We start from the raw sequence: 25,527 nt of genomic DNA, 5'->3' as shown, positions 1-25,527 counted from the left end.
GTCCCACTCCTTGCCACCCCATGAACTACAGCATGCCAGGCTTCCCTGTCCTTCGCTATCCCCTGGAGTTTGCTCAAATTAGTCGATGATGCCATCTAATCATCTCATCTTTTGTTGACTCCTTATCCTGCATCAGAGTGTTTTCCAATGAGTCAGCTCTTCGCACATACAACTTAAAATAATTATTTTAAAAATACCAGTATGTTAAATAGAACTACGTCTCTAATCTACCTATTATGGGCAGTTCATTTTACGAAGTTAGTATAACCTTGCTATTTAAACTAGAAATGGACAAAAGAAAAGTAAAAATTTTAAGCCAGTATGATTATAGTTGGAGATTATACTGAGCCTGTTTTTTCCCCGTTTAATCTAGGTCCAACTCTGTTTCTATTACGGAAACCATCAACAATAGAGACGCGGGAGGTTTAAACCTAGCGAGAGCCGCTCCTTCCCCAAGAGTTTATGGTCCTCGGGTTACTCTCGCCACTGGGAACTCTATGGTCCCGGGGCGGGCTGGGAGGCCTGCGTTTTAAAACCGTGGCGGGAAGATGGCGGCCGCATTCGTCGCCAGGGTCAGTTTTTTCCGAGTGGGAGGGCGCTGGGACTCTGCGTTTCCCTGAATGGCGGAGAAGGTTTCGCGATGAATATAACGCGCTGGAGTGGGAAACAGCGACGTTCAGCATCAGGCCTAGACTCGTCTTCGGGAAGCGGCTTTGACGGCAGTGACAGCCCCTTGCTCCTTTCCGGGCCGGTGCTGAGCCCACCTCCGGGCCTGGGACGCAGCTTGAAGGATCGTGGGCGCCGGCCGGCCGGAGCTACAGGTACTCCCAGGCACTCCGTGGCCAGCTCAGCCGGGCTGCTAGTCGCGAGGTGTCCTTTCGGCGCGGAGCTCGCTCGTTTACAGGAACCGCTCGGCTCCTACTCCCTTTCTTAGTTTGTGACTCCAGCCCTGAGCGGCATGTCACTTTCTGTTGACAAGGAAGAGCTTTCAGTCCCTGTTCAGAGACCTCCTGGTATTAGTCTTCAAGTAGTTTCTGGGTTTTTATTCTTTCGACATTTCTTTACGGAAACAACTTACTAGTTGGCCAAATCTCATCACCTGTAAGGGATTCACGCCTAATAGTGCCAGTACTCCTTGCAGATACTTAAATTGGATGTTTTATGGCAGGTTATATATAACACGTAGGAATCCAAAACTCAGTAGAAGGCTAATTACTGAAGTCTTACGTTAAAACTAACTGCTTCCTTCCTTTTTTTCTTTTTTGTTTTTGTTTTTTTTCCCCAAAAGGGGAATGCAAGCAGACGTTTCCTGATGATCAAATAGACAAGCTGCTGTTGGCAAACTGGGGACTTCCTACAGCGGTTCTGGAGAAATATCACAGTTTTGGTGTTAAAAAAATGTTTGAATGGCAGGCAGAGTGCCTTTTGCTTGGACAAGTCCTGGAAGGAAAGAATTTAGTTTATTCAGGTATTCAAATTTGTGCAAATTAATTTCTGTACCATTTTTAAGACATTATGAATGTAGAGAATGCTCTATTGAGGTAAGGCAGATGAAATGTATAACTAGAGAAAGTCTTAAAATATATGAAAAGCAGAGTTTCATCATATGCATACCTAAGTTATGAAAATCCCATTATATGGTGGGGTGGGGAAAGGCAAAACCCCTGCAGTTTAAAGAGAGTTATCTGCTTGCCTTTCCTCTCAATGAACATTCATCCCAGTGTGAGCATGCAGTATGAGATGTAAATGTGTTCTTCCAACAGTTGATCTCAGTTGCCTTTCAGTGTGTGAACATTTTATAATACATACCTGTTTATAAGTTGACCTGCTCATGCAGGAGTATATACATAAAACCTTGTGTAATACTTTATGAAAGGTTATATTGGCTTTCAAGAGTAATTTTGACTTATAAAACTTTTAACCATCTGTCTTTAGAATACTGACTTTAGAATCTAATCACTTGATAAGATCAGTTTTCTCTGAAGTTGTAAGTTATCCAGATTTTTCATTATGGCTGCCAAAAATAGCTAGGAGATTTTCTATCTATTTCTCAATAGATATGATGAGTTTGAATAAACTCCAGGAGATAGTGAAGGACAGGGAAGCCTGGTGTGTTGCAGTTCATAAGGTCCCGAAGAGTGTGACACGACTCGGTGACCGAACAACAAGATACAAGTTCAGGCTGTTTACTGGCTGTGTAACCTTGCAGATTACGTGAGAGAGAGGAGGAGAAAGAGAGGGAGTGACAGTGCACACAGAAAGCATGAGTGCCTGCTTGTGGGCATAGAAAAGTTTTTGGCATATAGGAAACACTCTTACTAACTGCTAGTGGCAGTTAGTGGTAGTTGTAGAATGCCCTGACAATTTCAATTGCTTAAATACTTGGGTGTCATTCATAACTCTGGTCACCAACTCACATAAATTTATCACCGGGTCCAGTGTCTGTTACCTCAGATATCTTGATTCTGACCAGTAGTCTTTGTTCTTGGGTGCATTACCTAGTTTACTATCATCTTCTAGATTATGCAGTAGCTTTGTAACTAGATGTTCAAGCTGGTTTTAGAAAAGGCAGAGGAACGAGAGATTAAATTGCCAACATAAGCTGATTCATTGAAAAAGCAAGAGAGTTCCAGAAAAACATCTGTTTCTACTCTATTGACTATGCCAAAGCCTTTGACTGTGTGGATCACAATAAACTGTGGAAAATTCTGAAAGAGATGGGAATACCAGACCACCTGACCTGCCTCTTGAGAAACCTATATGCAGGTCAGGAAGCAACAGTTCGAACTGGACATGGAACAACAGACTGGTTCCAAATAGGAAAAGGAATACGTCAAGGCTGTATATTGTCACCCTGCTTATTTAACTTCTATGCAGAGTACATGATGAGAAACGCTTGGGCTGGAAGAAGCACAAGCTAGAATCAAGATTGCTGGGAGAAATATCAATAACCTCAGATATGCAGATGACACCACCCTTATGGCAGAAAGTGAAGAGGAACTCAAAAGCCTCTTGTTGAAAGTGAAAGAGGAGAGTGAACACAATGTTGGCTTAAAGCGCAACATTCAGAAAACTAAGAACATGGCATCTGTTCCCATCACTTTATGGGAAATAGATGGGGAAACAGTGGAAACAGTGTCACACTTTATTTTGGGGGGCTCCAAAATCATTGCAGATGGTGATTGCAGCTATGAAATTAAAAGACGCTTACTCCTTGGAAGAAAAGTTATGACCAACCTAGACAGTATATTGAAAAGCAGAGACATTACTTTGCCAACAAAGGTCTGTCTAGTCAAGGCTATGGTTTTTCCAGTGGTCATGTATGGATATGAGAGTTGGACTGTGAAGAAAGCTGAGGGCCGAAGAATTGATGCTTTTGAACTGTGGTGCTGGAGAAGACTCTTGAGAGTCCCTTGGACTGAAAGGAGATCCAACCAGTCCATCCTAAGGGAGATCAGTCCTGGGTGTTTATTGGAAGGACTGATGCTGAAGCTGAAACTCCAGTACTTTGGCCACCTCATGTGAAGAGTTGACTCATTGGAAAAGACTCTGATGCTGGGAGGGATTGGGGGCAGGAGGAGAAGGGGACGGCAGAGGATGAGATGGCTGGATGGCATCCCCGACTGATGGACGATGAGTGAACTCCGGGAGTTGGTGACGGACCGGGAGGCCTGGCATGCTGCGATACATGGGGTTGCAAAGAGTCGGACATGACTGAGCGACTGAGCTAAACTGAACTGAATCTTTTCTTTCTGCCCTTACTTTGCTTCTGCAGCCAAACTCTGTAAAGTACAGTTATGAATTTCTCACTCCTTTTCACGTTCACCTAACTCACTAATCACTCTCCATTGCTTTCAGGGTAGATTTCTTACGTGGTAGGATTATAAAACTTTTTTCTTGTGGCACTTTCATGTCTCTTTTACTCCCCTACTTGTGGCAACCTATTCCAGTATTCTTGCCTGGGAAATCCCATGGACAGAGGGGCCTGGCAGGGCTACAGTCCATGGGGTCGCAAGAGTCAGACACAACTGACTGACTAAACCTACCTACCTACTTGTACTTTTTGTTTCAGACATTTAATTACCATCTTCTGAATATGCTAGGCTTTCTTTTAGACCTTTACACATGCTGTTTTTTCTGCTTGGGATTCTTTTCTTTTTCCCTTTTTGCTCCTTTGAAATTCTGTCTCCTTTACATAAATCCTTATAGCTTTTCCCCTTCAGCGTCTATCATAGCTTCTGTCACAATGTATTTAAGCTGTTTATTTCCTCATAGTAGGGCTTTTAACTATTTGGTACTTAAAGGAAGGGATCTTTAGGTGTAAGCTAGGTACTCAGTAATATTCATCATTTATTGCTGATATAAAGATTTCTTTGTCTCTGTTTTTCACTGGGAGAGTGTTTAGAAAGCTGGTTTACAGTTGGTCATTTCAGGGTTATGCAAGGAGATCCAACCAGTCCATTCTAAAGGAGATCAGTCCTGGGTGTTCATTGGAAGGACTGATGCTAAAGCTGAAATTCCAGTACTTTGGCCACCTCATGCGAAGAGTTGACTCATTGGAAAAGACTCTGATGCTGGGAGGGGTTGGGGGCAGGAGGAGAAGGGGATGACAGAGGATGAGATGGCTGGATGGCATCACTGACTTGATGGACGTGAGTTTGAGTGAACTCCGGGAGTTGGTGATGGACGGGGAGGCCTGGTGTGCTGCGATTCATGGGGTCGCAAAGAGTCGGACAGGACTGAGCGACTGAACTGAACTGAAAGGTTTTAACTGATAGGTGGTGGCGGTTTAGTCACTAAAGTTGTGTTCTGCTCTTGCGACCCTATGGACTAGTCCTCCAGTCTCCTCTCTCCATGGGATTTCCCAGGTAAAATACTGGAGTGGGTTGCTGTTCCCTCCTCCAGGGAATCTTCCCAACCCAGGGATCAAACCCACATCTCCTGCCTTGGCAGGGGGGTCCTTTACCACTGAGCCGCCAGGGAAGCCCTAATGATAGTTTGTTTATGTTGTCCAGTTAGCCTTGGGCTCTTTAGTCACTAGATATGATTTAAAGCATTTATTACTGCACTGTATCAATTATTACTTATTTTTGTGATGACCTTGTGGAATAACATCTTATAGCTCCTACAAGTGCTGGGAAGACTCTCGTTGCTGAGCTACTTATTTTGAAGCGGGTTTTGGAAATGCGGAAGAAAGCTCTTTTTATTTTGCCCTTTGTTTCTGTGGCTAAAGAGAAGAAATACTATCTCCAGGTAATTTTTTTTTTAACGAAGTTTGAAATTGTGAAAGGCCTATTATTGGCAGCTTTGGCTTTACTCATTTGAAATAGAATTATAAAAGTAATTGGAAAATAAAAATCTTTCATTACATCTCAATCCATGGGATTACAAGAGAGTGGTACATGATTTAGCAAGTAAACACCACCAATGTAGCTTTAAAAGTTGACCATTTATGAGAGAAAACTTTAAAATTACTGCATAAAAGAGAAAGGATAGTTAAATCAAGAGTAATTGGTGAAAATTATATAAAAACTTAAAATATTCCTTAAAAAATAGAGTGCTTTAATTAGTATAGAAATGTGCAGATTAAGAATCAACATCTTAAGTGAATAGTAGGACTAAGCTGAAGCATGGAAGGGAAGTATGTTTGAGGAAGCTTATCCCATCCTAATTGAGGGGACATTGGGAACATAAGAGGATGAAGAACAAGATCCATTGATGCTTATGTGCAGCTCCAGTTGTGTGTTCTGTTCCGCTGTTCTGCAAAAATGAATAGTAGCATTATACATTTGTGTGATACATGGTCTTTAAGGCATTTTTACAAGTATAATACTTCATTAAAGAGAATAAAATTTATTCTTATTTCTGCCTTTTGGAATGGCAAGATTATTGTACTGGTAATCCAAAGAATCCGAGTTCTAGTCCCAGTTTTGCCATTAACTATGTCTTCAGGCCAGACACGTAATCTGCTGGATTGAATTTTTCATTGGTAAAATGAAACTATGGGTTAACTCAATAAATACTCAGAAACATTTTACTGAATGAATAGCTCTAAAATTCAATGGTTCTGTGAATTTTTTTAACGTTATTTCAGAGACCAAATAGCCAACAAAGCTGGTTCTACATGGTAACATCTTTTCAACTTAGACCAAAGTAGGAAAATGATGTAAGGATCCTTTTTATTGAGAAGGTATGTTAGTTAAAAGTTAATCTAAAAAAAAAAAAGAAAAATCACCCACTGCATTTGAGTTTTGAAACCCTTTCTTTTGTTATATATATAAAACTAGTTTTTAGAGAGATAATGAAAATATTTTCCTCATGAAGTATAAATTTGTTTCTGAACATATTATTACATTAGTGTTAAAGAAAGAACTAGTTTTTTGCTTGTTTATTAGATTAAAAAATGTTAGTGCTTAAGGTAATTTTTGTTTTCTTCTGTAAGGCTCTTTCTTCTATATGTAGCTCATAGAACTCATTAAGTATGCCATTTTATTCAACTCTGTCTTAATAGAAAATCTCTCTACTGAGTTTTGTCAATTCTAAATCTTATTTTTAGACTTTGATTCTAAAAAGAACCAATGTGCCTTGACCAAGAATAAGGACCAGTTGTCTGATAAATGTCTTTAGATACTTATATCTATGCTTGGGGAAAGAACCAATTCAATATTCATAAATTTTCAATTCTTACTTTTCTGTTTTACTCAAATCAGAGTCTATTTCAGGAAGTAGGAATAAAAGTAGATGGTTATATGGGCAGTACCTCTCCAACAAGGCATTTCTCTTCTTTGGATATTGCTGTCTGCACAATTGAGAGAGCCAATGGTCTGATCAATCGCCTCATAGAGGAAAATAAGATGGATCTTTTAGGTAAGTAAATAAAGAAATACGTGCCTATACTTTCTCTGTTTTTGATAGAATGGAGTGGAGCCATTATGATTTCTGTATATCTTATGTTTTATTCTAATGTCTGTCATCTTCTGGAGGTAAGAATTGGCATCTATAATGTTAGGAACTCTGTTAAAAAACGTTTTACATCCTGCTGATGTTATTGACTCTGCTTGTATTTTTGCACTTTAGAAAACATAAAGATTATCTCAGAGTCCTCAAAACATTTCTCATTGCTTCTTTCCTGATAAAGTTTGCCAGGAATAGAAGGAAATAATCTTCCATCTCTGCAATTAGTGTATATGTATTCATTATCATGTTCTGGTACTATGATATTTAGATCAGGCCTGGACCCAGAGACTACCATTTAGCAGACCGATGGTAGGGAGCTATAGAAATTAGCACTATATTTGAGCTTGGGACTGTTCTGTCTTAGTCCTTTTTTTTTTTTTTTTTTTTTTTAACCACTTGGGAAAGCTCACTATGTAGAGGTAGGAATAGGAAGAGAATGATTTCAACAGCAATGGAAACTGCAAGAATATCAGTTAGTTATTCATGTTATCTTGGTGAACTTAAATGGTAAAATTAGGATAGAGGTGGGGAGTGAAATAAAAAATTAATTAGACATGGGCTTTGCTCTGTCAAGCTTAGAGAGAGGAATCACATTCCTTAGTTTCTATTAGAATTGTCAGATTGTGTTGTATCAGGTTAAGTGTTACATCCAGTACACTTAGCACAGTGCCTGGCACACTAGGTAGAGTAAATATTTTTTGGATGAATGAATGAATTCTGAAATAACTCATCATACAATATGATTTTGAAATAGCTTACTGATAAGGAAGAAGAACGTCATGTGTTCTAGGAAATAGTCTGAAAGATCTGTATTTTTGTAGGGGAATTTGGGCTGGGTCAGAGGACACCAGTGCACACATAAATTAAAATGTTTAAATGAGGCATTGGTTGATAACTAGATTTTTGGTAATTCTTGAGCATTATTCCAAATACATAGACTAGTTTCTCTAAGTAGAGGAGAAGAGAATTATTATATTTATGTTTTATAGTAGGGTGAGTCACTAGTCTACCATAATCAAACAAAAACATCCCCTTAAAATCATTTATTGCTTCTTGATCTGATTCTGTTTTCCTGTGCACTTGCTAACATCAGGATGGTTGCCCTGGTTGTTTTCCCCATAGAAAAGTCAATCCACTGAATAATTTTCAAGGATGTCTTTAATTTTCTTTGTACATGTATTTTACAAGGTTGCCAGTTAAGAAGCATCTGAATTTTGTATTACCTGCAGTGTACTGTAATAACAGTTATTTATAGTACCAGATTAAGATACTCAGTCCTTCAAAATTTTTAATTGTGAGATTCTATGAAACTTAGTATCTGGAAAATCTCTTTAGGAATGGTGGTTGTGGATGAATTACATATGCTGGGAGACTCTCACCGAGGGTATCTGCTGGAGCTTTTGCTGACCAAGATTTGCTATATTACTCAGAAATCAGCTTCTTGGTAAGTACCTGAAATAGTTAAGTTCTTGAGTTTCCAAACAATGTTGAGAAAGTGCAAAAGTGTTTAATAAATAGTTGTTAAATACATTAAAGGAGGGTAATACTTATTTAGAACAAACTCATGTACAGCAGTTTATTTTTTTTCCAAAAGAAGTACTTAAGTCTAGGAGTGATTTTAGATTATTTTGGTAGAATAATTTGATTATTTTCTAGAATGAAAACATTCTTAAATTTTTGCTTACCACATTCATGATAGAATTTTTAAAATCCAGTTTTTGTATTTGTTAACTATACACACATGTAAATAGTCAATGCTAATTATGAAAAATAACATTTCTTTGTCCCCTACTTTCCAAAGGTAACTATTTTCAACTCTTACTGCTTTTTAGAAATTTGACTTACAGTGATATCTCTAAATATAGTTACTTAAGTTTTTTAGTTTTACACATTATATATTGACTTTACTATGGAAAATGAAGATCTAGCTTTTTTTATATTCTTTACTCACCCCAGCCAATTTCCTCCTCTACCCTTCTTAGTTTTTCTTTATCCTCTGATTATATTCCCATTCTTCAGATATGTTTATGCCCTAATTTTGCTTAATTCGGTACTCAGTGTTACCCTATTATGACTGTATAAGGTCCATTATCAATGAGCCATGTGGTATAATTATTTTTACTTTCTAAATAACTTTTTGTTTTCTTTGAAATTAATAAATGTCTTTTCTTTGATGGCTTGATTTTCTATGAACTTATCGCTGATTTATCTCCAGCTTCTTCCCACTTTTGAAATTTCCATCCAATATGTTTCAACACATTTGCTGTTCTGACAAATTCATTTTCTTGAAGAAGTTTCTCCTAAAGTCTCCTGGGTTTTTCCAACTTAGTGTATCTATATGCTGGCAGCAGTTATCTTAAAATCTCTTTTTATTAGTATCATTTATTCCCATTGCTCTTTGCTTGAGTCAGAGCCCTCTTTTTTGTGATCACATGTATTTCTATTTATTTACTTTCCAGTTTCAGTGGGGATATCTTCCAGGAAGTTCTACTTTATTTACACGTATAGGCTATAATAGGTATAAATTTTTCAAAAATTAGCATCTCTGAAAATGCCTTACAATTATTTTATAGATTTTCCAGGTACAAAAGTCAAGATAATCTAAATCTAAATACTATTCTAATACTAATAAAATCTAAATACTTGTAGTGTTTTTAAGATAGTACATCATTTTTCTCATTACTATTGAGAAATCCAGTACCATGCTTATCCTTCATTCTTTGTATAAATTGAAAAAATTTTTTTCTGAGAGGTTTTTAAGACCTCCTTTTCTTCCTGAGTATTGTGAAATATCACTGATGTATCTTTGTGTTGGGTTTGTTTTCTAACTTTGGGCTGGATACTCAGTAGATGCTTTTAATATAGGAGCTCTTGTCTTTCAGTTTGTGAGACTTTCACACATCTTGTACAGTATGTGGGAAAATATACAGATTATCATCTATATCCTAAATTAGTAGTGATATAGAAGATATGACTAATACAGTTAGCAAATTTGAACTAATGTATATGTGTAGAGTAATTACCAAAGATAAGCAGGATATATATTCTTTTTAGTTACATATGAAACATTTATTAAAAAAATCTGTATGCTGAAACAAAATATCTTAAAGGATTTAAGTTATTTAAAATATAATGGATGACAGAAGTCCAATTAAGCCAGAAATAAGTATAAGAAAAACACAACTGAAAGATGCCCACATGTCTAGACATTAATAGATACATTTTGACCCATTTTGGAGTGAAAAAAATAATCACAAAAGAAACAGGAAGATATAGAATCGAAGTATAATAAAAATATCTCCTAATAAAATGTGTAAGTGCAGCTAGAATTGTTTTTAAAGGGAAATTGATAGTACACAGTATGTACATTATTAAAGAAGAGAGACTGGAAAATTAATGACTTATCCATCTCTAAAACTTAGAATAGTAGGATAATATCACAGAGAGTGGAAGGAAAGGAATAATAAAGACCAGAGCAAAAATGAATGAAAGAGGAAAGTCATCCTGAACGCTAAAAAAAACTCTACAAGTCAATGAGAAAAAGTACAATCTAATATATTAATGGGTAAGGAACTTGAACAGACATTTTTAAGAGGGTATCCAAATGGTTTCTGAACATGAAATGGTGCTTAATGTCATTAGTAATCAAAGAAATGTAAATTACCTCCTCAAAGAGATATTACCACACACTGTCCAAAATGTCTCACATACTGACAGTGCTAAGTGGTGACAATGCTAAGTGGGAAAGTAAGGAAGTTCTAGTGACAGCAGTCAGACAAAAAGAAATAAAAGGAATCCAAATTGGAAAGGATGAAGTAAAACTGCTGCTGTTTGCCTGTGACATGATACTATAAACAGAAAATCCTAAAGATGCCACCAAAAAGCTACTAGAACTCATCCATGAATTATATAAAATTGCAGGATACAAAGTAATGTACAGATATCTTTTATATTTCTGTACACTAACAGTGAATTATCAGAGAAATTTAAAAAAACAATCCCATTTATAATTGCATCAAAAAGAATAAAAATCCTAGGAATAAGTCTAAGGAGGTAGAAGGCCAGTATAGTCCTTATCAATTACCAATGGCATTTTTTGCATACATGGAACAAAAAGTCTTAAAATTTCATGAAACCACAAAAGACCCCAAATAGCCAAACCAATGTTGAGAAGGAAAAATGGAGCTGGAGGAATCAGGCTCCCTGACTTTGTACTATAATATAATGCTTCAGTAATGAAGACAGTATGGTACTGGCACAAAGACAAACTTACAGATCAGTGGAGCAGTATAGAGAACCCAGAAATAAACCCATACACCTATGGTCAATTAATCTATGTCAAAGGTGACAAGACTGAACAATGGAGAAAAGACAGTTTCTTTAATAAGTGGTTCTGGGAAGACCGAACAGCTGCATGTAAAATGATGAAATTAGAGCATTCTCTAGCATCATATATACAGATAAACTCACAATGGATTAAAGACCTAAATGTAAGACGAGATACCATAAAACTAGGAGAGGAAAATATAGGCAGAACACTCTTTGGCATAAAATGCAGCAAGATCTTTTTTCACCCACCTCCTAGAATAATGAAAAAAACAAAAATTACCAAGTGGGACCTAATTAAATTCAGAAGCTTTGAACAAAAAAGAAAACCATAGACAAAATGAAAACTCACAGAGTGTAAGAAAATATTTGAGAATGAAGTGACTGACATGGGTTTAATCTCCAAAATAGATAGTTCATGTAGCTCAATAGCATAAAAACAACAACCCAATCAAAAAATGAGCAAAAGCTCTAAATAGACATTTCTACAAAGAAGATCAGTGGAACAGATTAGAAAGCCCAGAAATGAGCCCTTACTAATTGTTTTTTTTTTCAGTTATCTGCTTTATTTATTCATTGATTTATTTTGTTCTGGGTTGTTGTGGCACATGGGCTCTTTGTTGCTGCATGCAGACTTCTTGTTATGGTGGCTTCTCCTGTTGCAGAGCATGGGCTCTAGAGCATGGGCAATGAGCTCATATTTATATGGGAAATTAACCTATGACATAGGCAAGAATATACAGTGGAGAAAAGACAGCCTTTTCAGTAAATGATGTTGGTAAAACTGGACTACTCTCACACCATGTACAAAAGTAAATTCAAAATGGATTAAAGACTTAAGACCTGAAACTGGAAAACTTCTAGAAGAGAACATAGGCAGTATGCTCTTTGTGTCCATGAATGTCCAGGAGTCTCTGGTGGAAGCGTGGGTTGGTGGTGGCCTGCTGCAGGATTAGGGGCACTGAGTGTAACAGTGCCTGTATGGGACATTTTGAAGGAGGTCTCCATCATCTTCATTACCTCCACCATCCTTTGGCCTCAGGTCAAATAACAGAGAGGGAAAAGAGCCCCACCCTCCAGCAGAAAATTGGATTAAAGATTTACTGAGCTTGGCCCCACCCATCAGAACAAGACCCAGTTTACCCCTCAGTCAGTCTCTCCCATCAGGAAGCTTCCATAAACCTCTTATCCTTCTCCATCAGAGGGCAAACTGAAAACCACAATCACAGAAAACTAACCAATGTGATCACATGGACCACACAAAGCCTTGTCTAACTCAATGAAACTGTGAGCCATGCTGTGTAGGGCCACCCAAGATGGATGGGTCATGGTGAAGAGTTCTGACAAAACCTGGTCCACTGGTGAAGGGAATGGCAAACCACTTGAGTATTCTTGCCTTGAGAACCCCATGAACAGTATGAAAAGGCAAAAAGATAGGACATTGAAAGATGAACTCCCCAGGTGGGTAGGTGCCCAATATGCTACTGGAAATTAGTGGGGAACTAACTCCAGAAAGAACAAAGAGACAGAGTCAAAGCAAAAACAACAGTCAGTTGTGGATGTGACTGGTGATGGAAGTAAGGTCTGATGCTGTAAAGGGCAGTATTGCAATGTAATCTGGAATGTTAGGTTCATGAATCAAGACAAAATTGGAAGTAGTCAACCAGGAAATGGCGAGAGTGAACATTGACATTTTAGGAATCAGTGAACTAAAATGGACTGGAATGGGTGAATTTGACTCAGGTAACCATTATATGTTACTAGTATGGGCAGGAGTCCCTTAGAAGAAATGGAGTAGCCAACAAGAGTCTGAAATGCAGTACTTGGATCCAATCTCAAAAACTACAGAATGATCTCTGTTCGTTTCCAAGGCAAACCACTCAATATCACAGTAATACAAGTCTATGCCCCAACCAATAATGCTGAAGAAGCTGAAGTTCAACGGTTCTACGAAGACCTAGGAGACCTTCTAGAACTAACACCCAAAAGAGATGTCCTTTTCATTATAGGGGCTGGAATGCAAAAGTAGGAAGTTGAGAAATACCCAGAGTAATGGGCAAATTTGGCCTTGGAGTACAGAATGAAGTAGTCAAAGGCTAACAGAGTTTGGCCAAGAGAACTCACTGGTCATAGAAAACACACTCTTCCAACCACACAAGAGAAGACTACACATGGACATCACCAGATGGTCAATACTGATTATATTCTTTGCAGCCAAAGATGTAGAAGCTCTATACAGTCAGCAAAAACAAGACCGGGAGCTGACTGTGGCTCAGATCATGAACTCCTTATTGCCAAATTCAGACTGAAATTGAAGAAAGTAGGGAAAACCACTAGACCATTCAGGCATGACCTAAATCAAATCACTTACGAATATACAGTGGAAGTGACAAATAGGTTCAAGGGATTAGGTCTGATAGACAGAGTGCCTGAAGAGCTATGGACAGAGGTTCATGACATTGTACAGGAGGCAGTAATCAGGACCATCCCCAAGAAAAGAAATGCAAAAAGGCAAAATGGCTGTCTGAACAGGCCTTACAAACAGGTATGAAAAGAAGAGAAGTGAAAGGCAAAGGAGAAAAGGAAAGATATATCCATTTGAATGCAGAGTTCCAAAGAATAGCAAGGAGAGATAAGAAAGCCTTCTTGGTGATTAATGCAAAAAAATAGAGGAAAACAATAGAATGGGAAAGACTAGAGATCTCTTCAAGAAAATTAGAGATACCAAGGGAACATTTCATGCAAAGATGGGCTCAATAAAGGACAGAAATGGTATGGACTTAACAGAAGCAGAAGATATTAAGAAGAGGTGGCAAGAATACACAGAAGAACTGTACAAAAAAGATCTTCACGACCCATATAATCACAACGGTGTGATCACTCACCTAGAGCCAGACATGCTTTAATGTGAAGTCAAGTGGGCCTTAGGAAGCATCACAACGAACAAAGCTAGTGGAGGTGATGGAATTCCAGTTGAGCTATTTCAAATCCTAAAAGGTGATGCTGTGAAAGTGCTGCACTCAATATGCCAGCAAATTTGGAAAACTCAGCAGTGGCCCCAGGACTGGAAAAGGTCAGTTTTCATTCCAATCCCAAAGAAAGGCAATGCCAAAGAATGCTCACACTACTGCAAAGTTGCAGTCATCTCACATGCTAGTAAGGTAATGCTCAAAATTCTACAAGCCAGGCTTCAATAGTACATGACTGTGAACTTCCAGATGTTCATGCTGGATTTAGAAAAGGCAGAGGAACCAGAGATCAAATTGCCAACATCCATTGGATCATGGAAAAAAGCAAGAGAGTTCCAGAAAAACATCTGCTTTATATGCCACAACCTTTCACTGTGTGGATCACCACAGACTGTGTAAAGTTCTTAAAGAGGTGGGAATACCAGACCACTTGACCTGCCTCCTGAGATATCTGTATGCAGGTTAAGAAGCAACAGTACTGGACATGGAACAACAGACTGGTTCCAAATTGGGAAAGGAGTACATCAAGGCTGTATATTGTCACCATGCTTATTTAACTTATATGCATTGTACATCATGAGAAATGTTGGGCTGGATGAAGCACAAGCTGAAATCAAGATTGCCAGGATAAATAGCAATAACCTCATATATGCAGATGACACCACCCTTACGGCAGAAAGTGAAGAGGAACTAAAGACCCTCTTGATGAAAGTGAAAGGAGAGTGAAAAAGTTGGCTTACAACTCAGCATACAGGAAACTAAGATCATGGCATCTGGTCCCATCACTTCATGGCAAATAGGTGGGGAAACAATGGCAGACTTTATTTTTTTGGGCTCCAGAATTGCTGCAGATGGTGACTGCAGCCATGAAATTAAAAGACACTTGCTCCTTGGAAGAAAAGCTATGACCAATCTAGACAGCTTATTGAAAAGCACAGACATTAATATGTCAACAAAGATCCATCTAGTCAAAGCAATGGTTTTTCAAGTAGTCATGTATGGATGTGAGAGCTGGACTATAAAGAAAGCTGAGCTCTGAATTGATGCTTTTGAACTGTGGCTTGGAGAAGACTCTTGAAAGTCCTTTGGGCAGCAAAGGGATCCAACCAGTCCATCCTAAAGGAAATCAGTCCTGAATATTGATTGGAAGAACTGATGCTGAAGCTGAAACTTCAATACTTTGGCCACCTGATGCGAAGTACTGACTCATTGGAAAAGACCTTGATGCTGGAAAAGATTCAAAGTGGGAAGAGAAGGGGATGACAGAGGATGAGATGATTGGATGGCATCACTGACTCAATGGACATGAGTTTGAGTCAACTCTGGGAGTTTGTGATGGACAGGGAGGCCCGACGTGCTGCAGTTCATGGGTTGGCAAAGAGTTGGCCATGACTGAGCCACTGAACTGATGCTCTTTGATGTTGACTTTTATCAACATAATATTTTTAGGATATGTCTCCTCAGGCAAGGGAAACAAAAGTAAAGATAAACAAGTGGGATTACATCAAACTATAATAAAAAGTTTTGCACAGTGAAGGAAACTTTCAGAAAAACAAAAAGGCTGTATACTGAATGGGCGATCTTTGCAAATATGTATCCCGTAAAGTATTAATATCCAAGATATATGAAGAACTCATATAGGTCAACATAAAAACTGTTTAAGAAATGGACAGAGGATATGAATAGACACTTTTCCAAAGAAGACATAAAAATGGTCAACAGGCAAATGAAAAGTTGCTCACCATCACTAATCCTTAGTGAATTACAAGTGAAAACCCTGAGATACCACTGCACATCTGTCAGCATGACTTATCAAAATAGACATCAAATAATAAATGTGTCAAGGATGTGGAGAAAAGGGAAACCTTGTTCACTTTTGATGGGAAAATAAATTGGTACAGCCACTATGGGGAAACAGTATGGTAAACAGTATGGCAATTCTTCAAAAAATTAAAAACAGAAGTGCCATATGATCCAGCAGTTCTACCGTTGGGTGTTTGTCTGAAGAAAACAAAAACACTAATTTGAAAAAGATATGTGCCCACCTAGGTTTATTAATGCAGCATTATTTACAATAGCTAAGATATGGAAGCAACCTGAGTGCCCATCAGTAGAAGAATGGTGTATTTATATACAGTGAAATATTCAGCCATAAGAAAGAAGGAAATTCTGCCATTTGCTACAACATGGATGGACCTGGAGATTAGGACAGAGAAAGACAAATACAGTATGATTTCATTTATATATGTAATCTAAAAAATGAACAAACAGTAGTTTGACATTAATAAAATTGAATTTAATATATGACCCAACACTTTTATTCCTAGGTATATACCCTATAGAAATTTACGCACATTTGTACCAAAAAACATACCAAGAATATTGTGAGCACTATTTGAAATTAATAGTATATGTCTTTTAACATCATTTTCATTTGTTTTTTGCAGCCAGGCAGATTTAGCCATTCCTTTGTCTAATGCCATACAGATTGTTGGCATGAGTGCTACTCTTCCAAATTTGGAGCTTGTGGCTTCCTGGTTGAATGCTGATCTCTACCACACTGACTTTCGTCCTGTACCACTGCTGGAATCCATAAAAATTGGAAATTCAATTTATGACTCTTCAATGAAGCTTGTGAGGGAATTTCAACCCATGCTGCAAGTGAAGGTAAGTCATTTGTTGTTGTTCAGCTGCCAAGTCGTGTCCAGCTCTTCCCAACCCCATGGACTGCAGCATGCCAGGCTTCCCTGTCCTTCACTGTCTCCCATAGTTTGCTCAAGTTCATGTCCATTGAGTTGGTGATGCCATCCAACCATCTCATTCTGTGTTGCCCTTCTGCCCTCCATGTTTCCCATCATCAGGGTCTTTTCCAATGGATCAGCTCTTTGCCTCAGGTGGCTGATGCATTGGAGCTTCAGCGTCAGTCCTTCCAGTGAATATTCAGAGGTGATATCCTTTAGAATTGACTGGTTTGATCTCCTTGCAGTCCAAGGTTCTCTCCAGAGTCTTCTCCAGCACCATAGTTCAAAAGCATCATTTCTTCGGTGCTCAGCCTTCTTTATGGTCCAACTCTCACATGTGTACATGACTACTGGAAAAATCATAGCTTTGACTAGATAGGCAAAGTGATGTCTCTGCTTTTTGTTTTTGTTAAGTTTTTTTATTGAAGGATAATTGCTTTACAGAATTTGGTTGTTTTCTGTCAAACCTCAACATGAATCAGCCATTGGTATACATATATCCCCTCCCTCTTGAATCTCCCTCCCATCTCCCTCCCCATCCCACCCCTCTAGGTTGATACACTGTCTAGATTTGTAATAGCTTTTTTCCCAAAGAGCAAGCATCTTTTAATTTCATATCTGTGGTCACTGTCCACAGTAGTTTTTTACCACCTGTATTGTTTTTGATTGCATTTCCTAGCATGTTGTTAAACAATTTTTGAGTTAGGCTGGGGGTTGCAAAGTAGCTGGATGTGCATTACATATCCATTAGAAGGATTCCTGTTGTTAACCTAGTTGGTTTCATGAAAGAATTGGTGGTGTGGGTGAGAGAGGAAATGTAGTCTTCAATTTAAATGTAATCATTTCCTATAAGTGTAAGTAATAAAATTTTATAGATTTTTCTTTTTAATTGGGAAAGATTTTCTTATGGCTTTGTTTACATTAATGTGGAAAACTGACCTTTTATTAAGTGATACATGTACAATATGTGCCCTTCTTGGTTGCTTCAGTCATGTTTGACTCTTTGTGACCCCATGTATATGATAGTGGAAAAAACATTTTTGGGGGTCAGAAAGACCTATTTCTGATACCTTATATAGGGATACTTGATGTGGCTGTGATAATAGTTGAATTACATAACTTCTCCATAGCATCTTCATCTATAAAATGGATATAATATTTGTCTTTAGTGTTTTAAGGATGAAATTTGATTTTTAAAAATTGCCTAGCATCTAGAAAGTGGTTGATAAATACACTTTAAAACATTTAGTTCAGAGTATTTTTCTAGGGCTGATTCTTCAGTCCTGAAGTTAAAGGACTGAATCTGGTATGAGGCGTCTATTTTTAATGTAGATCTGTGCCTCTGAATACTGAAATAGTTAAGGGTAAGTTTAGAACTGGAAATAGGACTAAATTCATGTGTTTTACTACACTCATAGGTGTATTTGTAGCTTCTGCATGCTTGGTATGGAATCGTACTTAGTTGCTTTGCTCTGTACTCCCAAATTTCATTTGACTGTGCCTTGGTTACCTCAATAAATATATCAGTAAACAAAGTCATTTACTCTCCTGTCAATCTTCTTCTATTACCATGTCTCTGCCTCCACCCTATTTAAATCAGTTTCAACTCTTACCTGGATCCATGCTTAAATCAAAAGCTAATCATCTATTTAAAATGAACATCAGAGAATCTAACCATTCTCAAAAATTTGTGATGGTTCCCATTTCATGTGGAATGAATGCCAGCATCTTTAAAGTAGCCTACAAGCCATATATGATGTCCCACTCCTTTACCCTGACTTCAGTTTCTATATTCTTTACTTCCTCCATAGCCTCTCTGCTATTCTGTATAATATGCCAAGAAATCTCCCACCTCAGACTCTCTTTATGTGGAATACTTTCCCCTCTAGGCATCAGCAGGGTTTACTCTTTGACCTTTGGACCTTTACTCAAATGTCACTTTCTCATTCTCATTCTCAAATGTTCTCTCATTCCTGGTTTCTGTTTTCCCTGTTTTATTCTCCTTTGCACTTTAAGCATATTTTGTGTTTTGCTTATTTTGTGTTTATCTATTTCTTCCTACTAGAGTAGACACATTCTGAGGGCAGAGCTTTTTTTCTGCTTTATTCTCCATCCCAAGGCCTTGAATAATATATGCACGTGCTAAGTTTCTTCAGTATTGTCTAACTCTCTTGTGATCCCATGGACTGTAGCCCGCCAGGCTCCCCTATCATGGGATTCTCCAGGCAAGAATAGTGGAGTGGGTTGTCATTCCCTTCTCCAGACGATCTTCCTGATCCAGGGATCTAACCTGTGCCTCTTCCGTCTCCTGCATTGGCAGTCTGGTTCTTTACCACTAGTGCCACTTGGAAAGCCCATGATAATGTATGAAGTGAAGTGAAGTCGCTCAGTCGTGTCCAACTCTTTGCGACCCCATGGACTGTAGCCTTCCGGGCTCCTCTGTCCATGGGATTTTCCAGGCAATATACTGGAGTGGATTGCCATTTCCTTCTCCAGGGGATCTTCCCAACCCAGGGATTGAACCCCAGTCTCTCGCATTGTAGACAGACGCTTTACCATCTGAACCACAAGGGAAGTCCATGATAATATATGGCACCCAGTAAATAATTACTTGATGAGTGAATGTATTGATGAATTAATCTAGTTACACACACTGACCTTGCAGTTTTGGTCACCACTGGAGTGTTTACAAATGCTGTTTGTTCTGCTTGAAATGTGTTCCCTGTTCCTCAGTTACCTTTTATTAAGATAATGTTTTTCCTTCACATCTCATCAGTTTCTCAGGGAAACTTTTTTTTTTCTTCCAGATCACTCAGATTTATGTTAAATGTAAGGCTTCAAAACGCCACAGAATTCTCTTCAATAGTACATGTTATGATTTTATTTTACTTTCGTTTGTTTAGTACTTTATTGTTACCCCACTGAGACCCAAACTCCTTAAAGATAGTACCTTGGCTATCTTTTACTCACCGTTATATCCCTGTTACCTTTGGGTTGGAGGTCAGTAAATATTAGTTGAATGAATATAAAAGATTCCCTACTCACCTTGCATCATAAAGAGGTTTTTTTCTCTTCTCTTTTTTGTATTTTCTTTGTTTTATTACTGAATTTGTAACTGATTTTTATCATGCTTTTGAGTAGAAAAACCTTGCCATTGAAGCAAAATGAATGACTTTAAACTGATGTGAAAATGTTTTGAAAGCATCACTGGAATGGCTACTTCTCTTTCTTTTTTAGGGAGATGAGGATCACGTGGTTAGTTTATGTTATGAGACCATTCGTGATAACCATTCAGTATTACTTTTCTGTCCATCGAAGAAATGGTGTGAGAAGCTGGCAGATATCATTGCCCGTGAGTTTTACAGTCTGCACCATCAAGCTGAGGGTAAGTTAGTGATGGAAAAGAAAGGAAGTGATGAAAGGAAAGCCTCCATTCTTAGGACATTTGCTTGAAATTAATGTTAATAATTATATTAGCAAAGCATGGTTCTTCTCATCATTGCTACCACCTGGATGGATTCTTTGTAAAAGTATGTTTTTGTGACTAATCATCTCCTTATCCTCCTTATAGATAATATGTATACACATTCAGACTAACTGATCTTCAGAATTTCAGTATATTGGATTTATAGAGGTATATGCTAATGTTCTTCATTTAGGATCCATGGGCTTTGAGAAGTTGACTTCAAAGCCCCCTAAATTGTATAAGAGACTTCACGTACACACATTTTTGTCTGGGGAAAGTAGTCATATCTTTTTTAAATTTCTAAGCTCTTACTCTACAGAGAGTCATGCATACATACACACACTATACACATGTAGTTTAAAATCAACTTTATTGAGGTATAATTTGTCTAGAATAAAATGTACCCACTTGAAGTGGAACTTAATGAATTTTAACAAATGTGTTCACCTGTTGAACTCCTCACTGTGATCAACACATAGAACATTTCTGTCACTCCAAAATGTTCTTGTTTGCTTTCTATCTCCTCCCTCTATCCCCAGCTTCAGGCAACCAGTCATATATTTTCTGTCACTCTAGATTAATTGTGCCTTTTCTAAGAATTTCATATAGTAAATGAAGTCATATTATGTGTATGTGTCTTTTGTGTCTGGCTTCTTTCACTCAGCATGATATTTTTAAGATTCATCCAGATTGTTACTTTTATCAACTCATTTCTTTTTTATTGCTGAGTATTGATCTATGTGTATTGCTATAACCATTAGTGTATATTTTTACTCACTCTGGGGTGAGTAGTGTTCCCTCACCACACTAGATTGTGGGCCCTTGGCATCAAAGATAAGTGCAGGGAAGACAGGGACAGTTCTGGCTACAGAACTTTAGGATGTTTTATGACTTTGTTATGTTGGTGGCATCTTGAGGATAGGTAATGGATATCTCAAGCCTAGCTTCAATTAGTAAACTTTGCATGTAGTTTTATTAGTAGACTTTGGTCCAATATTATAACATCTCTTTTAGTTCTCTCTTAATCAATGCTTTCTTACTATGCCAGCTGATATTTTTTTGTGGCAACTATGATAACTTACATTCCTTAATGACCAGAAACATTATTTATATTTTCTTTGCATGAGCTTCTCATGATTTATAGCAGTGGTTTCCAAATCCTAGGACTTGAACTGGAGTCCAGGCTGTGATGAACTTTTCACCAGAAAAGTAAAGACAAGGTAGCACATTCTTCATAAAGATGACGTTTAAATTTTGAAATTATCCATACTAATTTTTTTATGTTAAAATTACTTTTCTTTTTAAATAAGGAACAAAGATAATTTAAAAAAAAATTAAATTGTTTTTAGAGAAGTAAAGAATTGGCAACCATCTGTGGTCCTCAGAATTTTAGGAGAAGTTTACCAAAAAGATTTAAAAATATATAAAATATAAGATATATTCTGTGAGAAAGTTTACTAGTTCAGAAATCCAACATCTAAGTTATTTTTAAATAAAATATAGTTCTTGCATCTAAAAATCTTCTAGGGAAGTTAAACATAGAGGCAAAAAACAGAGGGTAATGTATGATTAAGTACCACATTGGTGCCAAAAAGGCTTGAAGAATTGTCACACAGAACTAAGCTCCTATGTGATTCTGACACTGCTGGTTTGGTGGGGGCACACATTGAGCAAGGATTTATTTTAGGCTCTGAGTGATGGTATTTGTAATTTTCTCCTTTCATCTGTTTCTTTTGATCTCCTCCTGTGGGCTTGATCTGAACCCAACAGTGTTTCCTAAACTTTGGTGCACATTAGAATTGCCTAGGGAGATTTATGTCCGGGTTGCGTCACATCATGGAATCTAGGGGAGAGAGCCAGACATCAATATTTTAAAAATATATCCAGGTGATTAATAAGTAGTTTCAGAACCATTGCCTTCTGTCATGACTCAGGCAGATAGCAGTAAAAGAGGTCCAAGGGGAGGTGAACAGTGTTGACAGTTTTTTTGTGACAGGATTGGTAAGATCATCTGAATTTCCACCAGTCATGCTGGAACAAAAGGGCCTCCTAGAAGTGATGGATCAGTTAAAACGTTCACCTTCAGGATTGGACTCTGTATTACAAAAAACTGTGCCATGGGGAGTAGCATTTCATCATGCAGGTATCCATATATTTAATATGTTATTATGAAGCCTCCTCCAAAAATACTTAAATTTTCTTTATTTTTATGTTTGATTTGCGTTTGATTTCTCATTAACCACACTTAATACTCTTAAATTTCCTTTTAAAACATTGTGGATTAAGATTAAACAGGAATAAAACACTTGCAGGATTATTTACTTATCTGTATGGTATATAAGTACTAGATACAAACTTTTTTGGTACTACTGGGGATGTGAATTCTAAAGTGATTATATTTCTATACTTTGTTTCCTTAGAACTTAGGTTGAAGTGGTACTTGCTATCCTAATTTTATGCCACTCTGAATATTTCCTTTTATATCTAGGGGTATTTGTAATATTCTTACAAATACATCAAAATTGAATTAATTTTAGAATTTGTCATATTGTATTTTGAAATAGTTACAAATGTTTAAAACCTCATACCTAGATGTCAAAATTTCAAGGATCATGACAGTCAGTGAGTTAAATAACTTCTTTTAGGGAGTGATCTGTCCATGTTGATATGTGCTAAGGATATGATTAAGAATATATAGTTTCTACGATTAGGAACTTAACTTTTTTAGTTTACTTAAAAATTTTATCATGCTATATAAAAATAAATTAAAAAATATGTATCTACATACAAACACATAAAAATATTTTCATTGTATATAAACTATAATGCATGCTAATAAAGTGAATATTGGTGGACCCACCACTTAATTTACAAACTGCTGCTGCTGCTAAGTCGCTTCAGTCGTGTCCGACTCTGTGTGACCCCATAGACAGCAGCCCATCAGGCTCCGCCGTCCCTGGGATTCTTCAGGCAAGAACACTGGAGTGGGTTGCCATTTCCTTCTTCAGTGCATGAAAGTGAAAAGTGAAAGTGAAGTCGCTCAGTCGTGCCCGACTCTTAGCGACCCCATGGACTGCAGCCTACCAGGCGCCTTCATCCATGGGATTTTCCAGGCAAGAGACTGGAGTGGGTTGCCATTGCCTTCTCTGAATCTACAAACTAAGAACCCCAATTCTCTTGACTTTTTAAAAAAATGAAAATAAAAAATAAGCAAGATAAGTGTATATTCTGTTTTTCATTTACTCATGTATTTGTCCTTCAGATATTTATTTATGTGCCATAAATAAATGTGTTGGACCACTGTGTTGGATACACCATCAGATACTGTCTTGAGTAAAGCATGTCTGTACCTTCAGGGTGTTCTTTTCTAGAGCAGGTTTCAGCAAACTACAGTCTGCTGGTCAAATCCAGCTGTTTTTGTAAATAAAGTTTTATTGGAATACAGTCTTACCCATTTGTTTTACGGCTGTTCCATGTGACAGTGGCAGAGTTGAGTAGTTGCAACAGAGATCATCTATCCTGCAAAAATCTAAAATGTTTACAGATAAATTTGACAGCCCCTGGTCTAGGAGATAGAACTGTACTAGGATTGGCAGACTGTGATTACTTCTTTCTTTACAGTCATAACAGTAGCTTAAAAAAATCTTTACAAGGTTGTATTAGATTCTAAGGTCAATTTGTAAGTGATCAAGTGTACTGTTTTCCTCATATGTTTATAAATATATGCGATTATAATTTCTTTTTTTTAGGTCTTACTTTTGAGGAGAGAGATATCATTGAAGGAGCCTTCCGTCAAGGTCAGATTCGAGTCTTGGCAGCAACTTCTACTCTGTCATCTGGTGTGAATTTACCTGCACGTCGTGTAATCATTCGCACTCCTATTTTCAGTGGTAGACTTCTAGATATTCTTACTTATAAGCAGATGGTTGGTCGTGCTGGCAGGAAAGGTGTAGACACAGTAGGTAAGTGAGTTTGAGTTTTATGATAGTGTTGCTGAAGGATAGTGTCAGTCTACTTGAAATTGAATAGCAACCTATTTCTCATCATGTTATATTTCTTGTTATCCAAAACTAAAGGTCATCCTTTTGGATATAGAGTATAACTTAAAATCTTCATATCATCAACTATTGGTTTTTCTAGTAATGTAAAAAAATCTCCATTAGAAGGTTTTCTTTTGTGTTATGTACAGTGAAATGATTCAGTATTATGTTTATCAGATGGCATCACATTAGTTGGAAGATGACCTTTAATTTCCAGTACCATCTGCTATTTTGTGCTAATGAAGGGATTGATTTTTTTTGGTTATTAATTCTTTTTAGGTGTCTGGTATTAGAGTTTAACTAGGGATTCTGAGAACTGGGAAGTACCCTCTCACACTTTTGAAACAGGAACTTCATGTACCCTCTTTCTCTTTCTAAATTGGTACTACTCTGAAAACACATTTTCAATTTTTTTTTATCAGCAAGTAGTGATAATATTGCCAGCAGTGTAAATAAAACTTAATTCCTTAAGTATTAGGGAAAAGAGTTGTTTAAATATCAAGATGGCAGCAAATATTCATGCCTGCTATATTATTCTGGGTATGACTTAATTGTTGAGTCTTCTAATATTTAAGAACTTTGAGAGGAATGTTCTCTGTCGCACTTTCTTTTAGTTTGTTTTTCCATGTTCAAGCAATAGCGTTTCTATTTTGTGGTATAAGATGGCTACTGCGGTCTCTGTTATCACATCTGCATTTCAGCCATTAGGATGGAGAGATGAGGAAATAAACGGACATATCCTACCCTTTAAGGGCACTTCCCAGAAGTTACACATAGTATTTGTTCTTACATACAATTGGCCAGAACGTAGTCATGTTTGTATTCCCCAGCTACAGAGAAGCTGATGAATATAATCTAGCTGAGTGGTCATCAGTTCAGCTAACATTTAGGGGTTTTATTAAAGGAAGAATGAAGAAGTGAAGTGAAGTCACTCAGTTGTGTTCGACTCTTTGCGACCCCATGGACTATAGCTTACAAGGCTCCTCTGTCCATGGAATTTTCCAGGCAGGAGTACTGGAGTGGGTTGC

The 25,527-nt window shown here is 37.5% G+C and overlaps 1 protein-coding gene across 1 annotated transcript in view; it reads left to right on the top strand.

Moving 5' to 3' along the window:
- The first annotated feature begins 640 nt into the window (after positions 1-640).
- Positions 641-25,527, top strand: part of POLQ (DNA polymerase theta) — a 102,097-nt gene continuing 77,210 nt past the window's right edge. Inside the window, exons 1-9 of the mRNA XM_052643303.1 lie at positions 641-821; positions 1,289-1,468; positions 5,123-5,253; positions 6,711-6,867; positions 8,293-8,401; positions 16,700-16,919; positions 20,231-20,378; positions 22,456-22,602; positions 24,209-24,421. Coding sequence (XP_052499263.1) covers positions 641-821; positions 1,289-1,468; positions 5,123-5,253; positions 6,711-6,867; positions 8,293-8,401; positions 16,700-16,919; positions 20,231-20,378; positions 22,456-22,602; positions 24,209-24,421 — 1,486 coding nt within the window. The remainder of the gene's footprint in view (positions 822-1,288; positions 1,469-5,122; positions 5,254-6,710; positions 6,868-8,292; positions 8,402-16,699; positions 16,920-20,230; positions 20,379-22,455; positions 22,603-24,208; positions 24,422-25,527) is intronic.

Source organism: Budorcas taxicolor, chromosome 1, assembly GCF_023091745.1.
Source record: "Budorcas taxicolor isolate Tak-1 chromosome 1, Takin1.1, whole genome shotgun sequence".
In the NCBI taxonomy this organism is placed as follows: domain Eukaryota; kingdom Metazoa; phylum Chordata; class Mammalia; order Artiodactyla; family Bovidae; genus Budorcas; species Budorcas taxicolor.
The sequence above is the reverse complement of the archived record's forward strand: the minus strand, read 5'-3'. Positions and strand labels throughout refer to the sequence as shown.